The sequence below is a fragment of the Thamnophis sirtalis genome, unplaced genomic scaffold (genome assembly GCF_051295495.1).
Source record: "Thamnophis sirtalis isolate CommonGarterSnake01/CBP01778 unplaced genomic scaffold, rThaSir2_p1.2 scaffold_5, whole genome shotgun sequence".
In the NCBI taxonomy this organism is placed as follows: domain Eukaryota; kingdom Metazoa; phylum Chordata; class Lepidosauria; order Squamata; family Natricidae; genus Thamnophis; species Thamnophis sirtalis.
The window spans coordinates 114,928,009-114,940,403 of record NW_028261385.1 but is presented as its reverse complement, the minus strand read 5'-3'; the positions used below and the strand labels follow the sequence as shown (position 1 = coordinate 114,940,403).

General features: G+C 39.3%; 1 protein-coding gene across 2 annotated transcripts in view; it reads right to left on the bottom strand.

Moving 5' to 3' along the window:
* Positions 1-598: 598 nt before the first annotated feature.
* The window catches only part of LOC148045584 (double-stranded RNA-specific editase 1-like), a 66,628-nt gene continuing 54,831 nt past the window's right edge, over positions 599-12,395 (bottom strand). For both annotated transcript variants that reach the window (XM_087716659.1, XM_087716658.1), the window contains 5 exons: positions 9,553-9,701; positions 8,361-8,529; positions 6,853-7,034; positions 4,356-4,534; positions 599-2,506 (listed from right to left, as the gene is read on the bottom strand). In XM_087716659.1, the coding sequence (XP_087572785.1) occupies positions 2,330-2,506; positions 4,356-4,534; positions 6,853-7,034; positions 8,361-8,529; positions 9,553-9,701 (856 nt within the window). In that variant the 3' untranslated portion in view covers positions 599-2,329. The remainder of the gene's footprint in view (positions 2,507-4,355; positions 4,535-6,852; positions 7,035-8,360; positions 8,530-9,552; positions 9,702-12,395) is intronic.

The following is a 12,395-nucleotide window of genomic DNA, read 5'->3' as shown; positions in this document are numbered from 1 at the left end:
CCAGAGATCAGTGTTGTCTGCAGACTTCTTGCAACAGCCATAAATTGCATCATTAATTCTAGTGCAGCCCACCAACCATTCATTTGCTATTAGTTTGCTTGAGGAAGACACAGGAGCCTGGATGAGGAGCTCATGACTGGGTGGACCCAGTGAAACTTGTTAGGAATAACCAAAGACCAAAGGAGCACATACAGATATGTTACATAGATGACTGTTAGAGGAGGAAGAGTGGATATACTCATGAGAGGAAGAGATGACCGTAGTCTAGAATCCTTTCCCATGCCTGCCCAAATTTCCACAGAGTTCAGATCTCATTCTGTGATTTCCTTGTCCACAGTTCTATACCAGAATAGAGATGGCCTTTGTCTTGAGAAAGACAAGGGGCGTATCTATTAAATACTGAATAAGGCTTTCATGGACATGCATATATCCTTCCATGGGTGTTTGTATCTATCAACACAATACAATATACTGTAGATAGTTCTATCCAGGCTCCACATAGAAATGAGATGCAGATGCTATTATTTCTATCTACTACATCTCTTTACCCGGACATTGAAAAATACCTATAGCTAACCTGAAATCTTCAACATGAGTATCACCTGAAATTCCTAGCATTTATTTCGCAAAACATGTTATTTTCAAACTGAAGAACAGTCAAAATTAACAGTGTAAAACCTACATGGCATACTTTGCCAGAATGTGAATTGAAAAGACCAAACTAATTTTTATTTTGTTGTTCTTAATTTTGTTTTAGCTCTTTCGCTTTTTTATTACTGAAATAAAACCCTAGCACAATTTCATGTTTATAACTACTTTCTCTAATTGAGATAAAGCTAGAGGTGAGGTATCAATCAATAAACAGAGTAAATGCTTTGTGAAACACTGAAACTGGGTAGAAGAGATGGCTTGATGGATTAGTTAGCTCAACACGAGGACATATACACACTGTATTTCAGGGTAAGCCTTTGCAGCTAATAGTTGGTGCAGCACACTGACCATGATTATTAAGCAGAGGATCCTCTAGGATAGGGCTGTCAAACTCCCAGCCCGCGGGCCAATGCCTCATGCACTGGCCGTGCCCATACCCAGTTCAGCAAAGAGGAAAAAAGTTTTGATACGTCACGTGATGACGCCATGACAATGTGAGTTTGACACCCCTGCTCTAGGGAGTCTGAAGACCTATGCTCAGCACAAGTATTAGTTCCCTCTGCAAATATTGCTGTCTTTCAGAGATCCAGACACATACAAACATGCTTATGGATTGGGTACTTCATAAATAAATAGGTGCTCAACATTTATTCCTATTATACTAGATCAAACAAAACTACATTGCAGAATAATCTGGATAGGTAGTTTTATATCCACATGTTTACAGTCACAGGCAGCATAACCTCATAGTTATATACAGTTTGGCTGAAAATAAGTTAAATCTTTAAAGAACATATAATTTAACTTAGAATAATCTTTCACTCATTTAACTGTTGTGGTGCACATGTGCAGTAGGTTTTTGGCAAATCAGCAAGTTTCTCACAAAGGAAAGAGTGTTCTGAAATGGCCACCACATTGATAATGTTACTGTGGTAATTTAGAAGGTTCCTGTGAAACAAAGAACCACCTACATCTAAGCTGAAGTCTATACTCTATTAGTTTACAAATAGTTTCCAGTTTACAATGGTAAAAACCAATAATGTCACAATGCATATAAATGCTAATTGAAGACAAGTATTTTAAAATGGAATAGAAAGTAGCATGTTAAAAACTATCACATACACACAGCAAAGACAAAGATTTTCAGCAGCTGTGTTTTAAGGGTGGGGACAGAAGCAGGAAAAACTGTCTAAACACCAGTCCAGTTTTGTAATTTCTATCATTGGTATGATATTAATCAATTTAAAAATAAAACTCTAAAAGTGCATAATTTTTCTTTTTTTCTAAGGCTCTGAAAATAGAACACAAAGTTAAAGTACATACTTGAGTGGCATGTAAAAATCCTATCCCATGTGCATTATACATGCATCTGACAGCAATTCATTAAAATAATTGTTAAAAAGTGTGGATGAATGATTGAAAAAATTGCACCAAGATTTTTTTCCCTGCGAAGATAGTCTTGAGATTGTAATCAAATAATTTTGTTTTGGTTCTAACTAGTTACTATATCATCAGTTTTTCTTTAGTTTGAATTAACTCAACCAAACCAAAACGAATTAATCACAAGTTAGTTCCCCAAATCACAAAAGTTAAAAAGCTGCTGTTATAGATGAACAGATGAAATGTTGATACAGAAACTGGACCTTTCATCAGTGTCCCATGAAGTGCGGACCATAATTCAGACAGCCAGGGAAAACTGATCTTGCTCTATAGGCTTCTCCACCCAGGCCCCAAGGCCAGCCTTCAGAAATGCTTTAAACAAACACTCTTTGGCAGTTTGATATTCCACAGCTACCTGTTTTGTTTCATGATATATATTTGGCTTATTGACTTTTGAATGAAGATTGGCAGGAAGCTGGATAAATCAAAGAGAGAGAGAGAGAGAAAGAGATGTTAATTAAAAGCACCGTCTTGATTGCTCTAAATTCTTGTAAATTGAAATCCAACGAACTGATTTGTTTTTTTTATTATAAAACTTTCCATTAGAATCAATCTCTAAATTGACACCAAATACACACTGTCCTTCCTCCTATTTTGTAATTCCAATATTAAATTGCAATGCTTTCAAACCTACAAATAAATAGCAAGGTTTCAAAAGTTAACCCAGAATCTTACTAACAGAAAAACCATTTGGACTTAAAACAATCCCATCCTTTTCCAATCAATTATTCATTTCTGTTTCATGGTTCATTTCCCTTTAGTGAGAGCTGTTGAAAGCAGAGCAATCCCCCAAAGGTTATTTGAATTACACTCAGCAGGATGAAAACTGGTTAAGGGAGGTGCACTTCATCTCGCAGCCCATTCTTTTCCTAAAGGGCCCACGGGGCTACAGCCATGCCCAGCCATGCAGAGACAGATGCTTTTGATGTAGGTAAATCAGTATAACGGAGATAAAAAACTTTTTTTCTCCCAAGATATTTTTATGGATTTTTAAAATTAGGTTTCTTTAAATAGACATGTTAAGTGCTCATAATACTTTGCAGTAGTCACCTTCTTTGTTTTAAATAAGTTTTCTCTGCTATTTATTCTTGTCTTTTTATTTTTCTCAATTCAATAGAATAATGGAAAGAAGTTATGTCAAAGGCTCTTGTCCTTTAGTTACGATAACTTTCCAAATAATGAAAATATAATTTAATTTGGGGAAGAGGCTGGCAAGTAAAATCCTGAGCTCAAAAGCGGGTTAAATCTGGCCAGGGGATGTGAAGTAAAACATTCCAGAAAAAATTATCCCAATTCAACCTTATGAGAGAGGTGGCTGTTCAAAATGTTACTGGCTGTTCATTCTAAGCTCTCCTGCCTCCTACATGACCCAGAGGGGCGATACATAGTCTGCCCTGTACATAAACATGAACAGGGGGGAAAACCACAATGGAAGAACAGAAATGCCCATATAGACCCAACACACATACATTTGTTACAAAGGATAACAGTCAGTGCTGGTAAAGAGGTTGGAAACAATTTCAGAAGCCATGTGCCAAATGTTTTATTTTGTTAGTAATTTTTGTAAATATTATTACATTTTGCTAATGGGAGGGGGAGGAAAATGTCTATACTTATTAGAAATGAATATGTGAAGATTAGAATTCCCCAGTGGTCAGTATCAACTGCCAAGGATCCACAGGACTAACCAAGGAGTCAATGTTGTTATTATTAGTAGTACTATTAGTTTGGTGCACTTTGTTAAAGTAATATTTATGAAATTATTTTCATATAATAAATATGTATTTAGGAGCTGATGAACAAATTCAAACTTCATAAAGAGTTTGAGGAGTTTTGATGTAGACTTTTTCCTAGATCATTTAAGCCAAATTCTTAACATGGCAGCTATAAGCAAAACTTTTCCTATCCTATTCTCTGAGATAAGTAGGAGATAAGAAAAGGAATTTACACCATGGATAGGAAAATTGTGGCTCTGCACATGTTGTCACATGAAAATTTCCTACTTTTCTTATAATTGTTGAGTCTGGTTGGGGCTTCTGGAAGTTTAGTTCAGCAATATCTGAATAACAAGTAATTCCCTATCAAAGAAACCAATGTGTCTCAGTTCTATATCCCAGGTTGTTCTTGGAGCAGCAGCAACTATAAATTCAAATTTGATGTTCATCAGAGTTCATACCTTGAAAACATTCAGCCTCAGAGATAAAATCAGAAAGTAAGTCCAATAGCCATAAAGTAACACTGGACTGTCTATTTTAGAAACCTACCTTTGTATAAACACGCATCCAGCGAGTATATAGTGCATGCTTACAAAGACGGGATGCACGACCAAGCTCATCCTTGCCTGTTGTAGCATTAATAACTTCCAGCCCAGCATCCCCAACTGTCCAGTTCACACTGAAATTAGGCGCTTTTCCTGGCTGACGGGCTTCAGCATTGCTAATACCTGAAATAACCAAATAAAAATATTAATACCTGGTAGAAAAAAATAGGGTAATGCCAAATTGATTGCAGATCTGTTTTAAAGGTGAAATCATTTCCAATACTTAATAAAAGCTAGCATATAAGATCATGCACGTGGGCACAAAAGCTGATTTGTTGCTCTTCTATTAACTATGCTTTCAGTTTACTGTATTTTTCGGTCTATAAGATGCACTCCCCCCAAAAAAGTGGGTAGAAATGTCTGTGCATCTTATAGAGTGAATGTTGCCAAAGCCCCACCTACCTGCCAGCCCCCACCTTTTTGCCTCTCCCTCCCAGCAATTTGCCTCCTTGCAGCAAACAGCAAACAGCCTGGTCAGCTTCAGCAAAGCCTAATTTAGCACGAACAGCTGATTGGTGGTTGGATCAGCCTCCTAGAATACCACCGATCAGCTGTTTCAGGCTACGCAGATTGCAGCCGCCATCATTGCTATCGCCGCCCATCGCCGTCGCCACCTATTGCTGCCTCAGCATGCCCCATTTTCAGCCTCAGTGAGTTCTGTTTTCGGCCCATTCCAGGAGGCAGGGATTGCTGCTGCCACCACCTATTGTCGCTGAATGGCAGCAACAGCGATCTCCGCAGCCTGGAACAGCTGACTGGCGGTGTTCCAGGGGGCCGATCCAACCGTCAATTAGCTGCTCATGCTAAATCAGGCTGTGCTGAAGCTGATCAGGCTATTTGCAGGAGGCAAATTGCTGAGAGGCAGAGGCAGATTTTTTTCCCCTCCCAGAAAGCTAGGTGCATCTTATGTTCCAGAGTGTCTTATAGTGTGAAAAATTTGGTATACATATAAGGAGAAAAAAAAGTACACGATCACTTTCCAGAATAGGTTAACTATATTTACTGCAATAAATATTTCTTTTTCCTGGTGCTAACATATTACAATTACAATCTCCAGCATGTAATCATCTTTTATTTATATATTCCTAATCAATCCACAAAATATTTTCTTAAATGATAATAATTAGATTTGTATTTATTTGATTCAGTAAAGCTTAATGCTAGAAAAAATGGATATATATCTGCCCCTTAATTCTCTTTTATGGGGGGAGGGGGTTTCATATCAATTAAGCACCACTTTGCAAAAGCCAGATAAGTTAACAAGAATGTATAAAGGTATTTCAAATGAATGTTGGAAATGCAAATTTAAAGAAGGAACTTTCTATAATTTATGGTGGACCTGTGATAAAGAAAAGAAATATTGGAGTAGGATTCATATTCTAATACAGAATATTCTCAAAGTGAATATAAAGATAAAACTGGAAAGTTTTCTTTTGGGTTTAATGGAAAAAGACTTGGAAATTTCTTTTTCAACTTGGATCTTATATATGTTCATGGCAGCAAGTTTACTTTATGCATAAAAATGGAAGGGCACTTCAATCCCCACAATGGATAAATGGTTGCAAAAACTGGTGGAATTAGAAGAGATGGCTAAATTGACTGCTTTGATAAAAGAAAAGAAAAACGCAAGTACTTTTGTTTCTTTTTGGAAACCGTTTCTGGACTTTGTGTTTGAGTGGGGAAAAAATGAAATTTTGATTTTGGGTTTTACTGATTAGATAGATTGGTTTTTATAGAAATGGCTAGTTTATACTGCTTTGTAAAAATAAAAAGTTGAATTTGATGTTACTATCTTTTTCCCTTCTTTTCTACTCTTTTCTCTTCCCTTTTCCCTCCCATATTTTTTCTATTATTTGCTTTTGTATTTTTGTAATTTATATTGTAAACTAATAAAAAGGATTTTTTTTTAAAAAATGTGTAATTTCATGGTTCTTTGGAGAAAGCTTTTTTATATAATACAGCCGTTTATACAGCTTGTGTAAATACCACTACTAGAATACTTAAATAGGCTTCTTAGGTCTCCTGGTATTAAAATATCAACATTTTATTTTTCTTCTTTAACAAAAATCAGCCCCTAGCAGTCTTTTTGCTCACTTTGCACTATGTTCTTCAGTTAATCTTAAAAAAACCATGAAATTATTCACAATGTGTGACTCTGTGCTCAGTTACTAAATTAATTAAAACTAGGAGCAACATTCCTTTAATAAGGCATTGATGTTTGTAGTCATGTGCAAAAATAATAGGAAGCTTCCTCATGCCCATCAATTCCACCATGTTTATCCCTAGTTTTGTACTAAACCATAATCAATAGCAACAGTCTAGTTGATTCCAAGCTCTTGACATAGATTTACCATTTATTAAAGTTTTTGTGTTAGTTGCAATATTTTGAAAAAGCTGACAGCATTAGGAGAGATTCAATTTTTCTTTCATTTCATGCTTACCACTGAGTAATGGTCTGTTAAGTAGGTAGAGAGATGGTAGATCTTCTATCTCTGCTATCCGCTGGTATGCTGCTCTGGACAAATGATCTCCATGATACAAACTTCCCAAGATAATGCTTGAGAGGTATATTGGCTCTACAAAGAGGCTAAGTAAAGCTCCTTGAATACCAAGTACATTCCACCTAAAGGGAAACAAATAATATTATCTTTTATCATGTCAGCACTCAACAATGCTAATACAGTAGGCATGTAAAACTTGAAAGGACTCCAGATTTAATCATATTAGCCAAATAAAATTAAAAGCAATTGAACTATTCCAAGTAGTATACTCAAGTTGGGAAATGCAGAATTGATTTTTATACATTTTGAGTAGCATATGCTTTTAACATTTTCTTCCATATGTCTTGTGATACAATTCTGATTGACTTGTTTAAGTTTAAAGAATGATCAAAAAAGTAGGGCTGTAATTTTGTGAAACTCATGCTTTGCATGAAAGTCTCATTTTAGAATTTCCAGTTTAATAAGACTGAAGTATAATTAGATATTTTGTGTTAAAATACGCTTCAAATCATTATTTTTAAATCACGTATCATTGAAAAATATTGTAGTCATTAAATATCATTTTACAAACATATAATCTGACTGAATATCATATATCAATTGATTTATAAGGAATAATATTTGATAAAAGAAATGCATGAGTAAATAAACATTCTTCTTCTGGAAGTAAGTGATATTTCCAACTTAAAGCCCTCAACAGACAGGAAAGTATCAGAGTGGGTTCTGGATCCCATTGCAACTGGCCCGGTGTCCTCTACATGAATGCGTGCAGCACGTACACACACGTGCATGTATTCCAGCGATGCTCCAGCTGCTGGGCAGAGCGTCATGCAAGCGCTTTACGCGCCGTGTGCGTGCGCAGAAGCACCAAAGTGTTTAAAGGACAGGTAAGGAGCTTGGGTGGGAAGGTGGGCCCTCTGTAGCACTGTACTGGAACGGTCCTACCCGGTGCTCTGGGCAGGCTCTGCAACTCACCACTGATATATACCAGTTTTTGATTCGGGTGCCGAAAACATGTGTGCCCACACCCATAATTCAATCCCCTCGTGCATGCATGTATGACGTCCCTGACCTCCTGAAACCTGGGGAGGGCAAAAATGGCCTCCCCTTGCCCTCCGGAGGCCCTTCAAAGGCCAAAAACCAGCTGGCCAGCACACCCAAGTCATGCATTGTGTACCCATGAGCTGCAGAAGGGCTGGATAAGGCTGTATGCAATTACCGACAACCACAAAAAGTCTGTGGGATCATTTTGCTTTTTAAAAAGGAAGTATAGTAACAAGTAAAAGTATAATAGTATTCCTCCAGGAGACTTAAAATATCTATGTTACTTTCAAAATTCTCTCAAAATGAAATAGGGTTGAAAACTAATAATGTCCCTCCTATGTCCCTGAGCCACAAAATGCTGTCCACCCCAAATTGAAATATCTCATTGTAAAAAGGTAGCTTACCTAGCTATCTTATCACTGCAAGACATAGTAAGTAACCTCTCTCCCTGAAGAACACCATCCCATGTCTGGATTGTAGTTGTAGAACGGACAGGGATCGTTCCTTCCCCAGATTCAATTTTTGTCCGTAGCTGACCTCTTGCTTTCCGATTTGGGTGTCTGTCTCCTTGATCTGAATCATGCAAGCCACCATAGTTACAAAACAAAGCATAACATATAAATATTAATTTTAATACAACTATAACATACATACATACATACATACATACATACATACATACATACATACATACATATGCAGGTCTTGTTGTATTCGGGACTTTTCCCATGTAAGATTGAGATTGTCTTGGCAACATTTCAGCAAGGTCTCACTCGCTATCTTCAGGCTGGGTTTTGGGCTTATTACTTATTTATTTATATGGCACCTTTCATATTTTTATAAACAACTCAAGGTGGCAAGCATACCTGATACTTTTCCCAAACAACCATCCTGTGAGGCGAGGTGATCTGAGAGAGAGTGACTAGCCCAAGTTCCCCCAGTGGGTTTTCATGCCAGAGGGGGACTAGAACTCACAGTCTCCCAGTTTCTAGCCTGGTACCTTAAGCACTAGACCAATAATATTAAGCATTATTTTTATTTCTTATTTCAGCCAGGGAAGTTACAGAACAGAAAAACAACACAAAATATAGTGCAATTAGAAAAGTTATCATGTGCAATAATAATTTTACACAATGTTTTACATATACAGAATTGATAATATTATCTAGTCTTCATTGTTATCGTGGCATTTCATGCATTCAAGAAACTTTAGGATTTTTTCAAATTACCTATAACTTACATATTCCAATGCAATTTGCATACAGAATTAAAGCCACAATAAATATGCTGTTGTAGGAATGAATGGATTGCACATTATTACTATTCTTTACAATTGTTCCATGCAGTTATTTACAATTAAATAAATAAAATAAATAAATTCTACACAGAAGTAAATTGTTGTGTATTTTGCATGGGTGTTGAATAATTACAATGAAGTCATAGATTAATTCAGAAACATATTTTTGTATGAAGGGCCAAAAGTGGTGCAGGTTTTTTGTACTGTTCTGTTTTATATGATGGGACTTAGTTGATTTTGATTTTAGAAACTAGAAGAACTCTCTTTCACTTTATCAAAATAATCTCTACTGTTTATACCTTCTTGGGCAGCTTCATGTGGTGAAAAAATCCGAGCATCACCACAAGGGGAGGTACTAATATAGAGATGAAACTGCACATTTTCATCCAATTTAAAGCCACCTTGTTCTGACTTGATAAAAATAGATTTTTGCTGGTCTTCCTTATTGCTGAAATAAAGAGAGAAAATATTATTCAGGTTGCATGAAAGTACATACTGTACATCAAACAAAACCTAAAATTTAGCATAACTAGATCAAAGATGTTATGGTATTGCCATATTTATTATAATAAATCAAAGGGACTACTGAGAGAATTGCCAATAGAAGTAAATTATTCTGCAGATAATTAAGATTTTTTTGCTTAAGTAATTTAGCAGCAAACTGTACATTCAGTCATTGATTATATCAAAAGAAATTACAAACAGCTGTTGTTCACTTACAACTTAGAAAAAAACTATAAACAAATGGCTGAAATGGAGCCTCTGAAACCAACCAAAGAAAAATCAGAAAGAACATTGACTCATAAAGTTCATGACCAATGTCTATAAATTTCTCTTAACACACTGAATCCACTACTCACTTCCAAGTAGCAAAGTGCAGAAGCACTCTTATGTCAGAGCCATTTTCACGATTTTTTGAATATTTATACTTACAATGGACCACATAGAACTCATTATATTTCTCATAAAATTATTTTTCTGCACTCTTCTATTAAAAATTCTACCACAAAACACAAATTCATCTATTTTCCCTATTTTTTTCAACATATATATAATCTCTGTTAACTACATTTTCCACAAGTTGACCATAATGCAAAGCCATTATGGGAGTTGCTTGGAATTGAGTGAATGGCCCACTTTTAGTAATTGTTACCTTTGTATTTTATATGTTTTAAATTCTTACGTGGGATTTGTTAGAGTGGATAAATGAGAATGCTTGACTCGGAGGACCTGCTGGGGAAGGCGGGAGGAACCGGGGTGGTTGGGGGGACCATGGACATGGGAGTGGGTCGGAGCATAGCGGTCGTGACAGGGAGAGGCAGATAAGGCGGGGACCTTAGGGCTGGCCATTACCGGGGAAGGAGGGTTCGCTACATTACAGAGATCCCTCCTTCCGGCCCTAGGAGTCCCACTCCAAGACCAGATGGCGCGAGTAGTCAGGACCCTGGTCTCAGGCTGTTGTCGCTAAATGCCAGGTCTGTTGTTCACAAAGCTCCCCTCGTCCGGGACTTAATTGTTGACGAGAGGGCAGACCTGGCATGTATTACTGAAACCTGGCTGGGCACAGAAGGAGGAGTCCCCCTTGTAGAGATGTGCCCAGAGGGATTTCAGGTGCTTCATCAGCCGAGAGCCCAGGGAAGGGGTGGCGGTGTGGCTATTGTAATCCGGGAGTCTCTGTTACCTCGTAGGGTCCCTGCTCCGGAGCTTGTCGGGTGTGAGTCTCTGCTGATAAAGTTGGACCTCAAGGGTCAAGTGGGTTTGCTGCTAACGTACCTGCCTCCCAACTGCGTTGCAGCATCCCTCCCCTCGCTCCTCGAGTCAGTAGCCGAGCTGGCAGTTGAGTTCCCCAGGCTTATAGTTCTGGGGGATTTCAACTTGCCATCGCTCGGTGAACGCTCTGATGGGGCGCAGGAGTTCATGGCTTCCATGACAGCCATGGGCTTGACCCAAGTAATTCGGGGCCCAACCCATGCAGCGGGTCACATGCTCGACCTCGTATTTCTCTCGGAGCAGTGGATGTGTGATCTTGGTCTGAGGGGTAATGAGATCATACCCCTGTTGTGGTCAGACCATTGCCTACTGAGGCTTGACTTCCGGAGGCCAAACCCCCACCGTAGGGAGGAGGAACCGACCAGGTGGTTCCGCCCCAGGCGACTTATGGACCCTTTGAGGTTCCAGACGGAGCTTGGGGTTATTCCTGATACCCTCGCCCACAGTTCGGCGGAGACTCTGGCTGCCGCCTGGTACTCGGCGGCGTCGGAGTCTCTCGACCGGATTGCGCCACTACGGCCCCTCCGGGTCAGTGGATCCCGGAGAGTTCCCTGGTTTACCGAGGAACTCCGGGAGAAGAAACGCCGGAGGAGATGCCTAGAGCACCAGTGGAGGTCCGATAGGTCCGAGGCAAACCGAGCACTCTTAACTATCTGCACCAAGGACTATGTCCGAGCATTAAGAACTGCAAAAAGATCATATATTTCTTCCTTGGTTGCGTCCGCCGAGTCACGCCCAGCCACCCTGTTCAGGATAACCCGCTCCCTCCTTAATAGGAGGGATGCGGGAGACCCCTTGCAGGGTAGGGCTGAGGATTATGCTCAATTCTTGGCGGACAAAGTAGCTCGGTTTCGATCGGACTTGGACTCCACCGCAGTAGATCCAGCTGAGACACAGGAGGATCATTTGCTACATCAGTTCTGGGTTGAGTTCCAGGAAGTTGCCTCTGGGGATGTGGACAAGGCCATCCGAGCTGTAAGTGCCTCCACTTGTATTCTGGACCCGTGTCCCTCCTGGCTGGTGGCTAACAGCAGGGAGGTGACACATGGCTGGATCCAGGTGGTTGTCACCGCCTCCCTTCGGGAGGGGCACTTCCCCGCCGCACTCAAAACGGCGGTGGTGAGACCCCTCCTAAAGAAACCATCGTTAGATCCAGCCATCTTAAACAACTTTCGTCCTGTCTCCAACCTTCCCTTTATCGGGAAGGTTGTTGAGAAGGTGGTGGCCTTTCAGCTTCGACGGGCCTTGGAGGAAGCTAGCTATCTTGACCCCTTCCAGTCCGGCTTCAGACCTGGTTACAGCACAGAAACCGCTTTGGTCGCATTGACCGATGATCTCTGGAGGGCCAGAGATGGAGGCTATGCGTCCATCC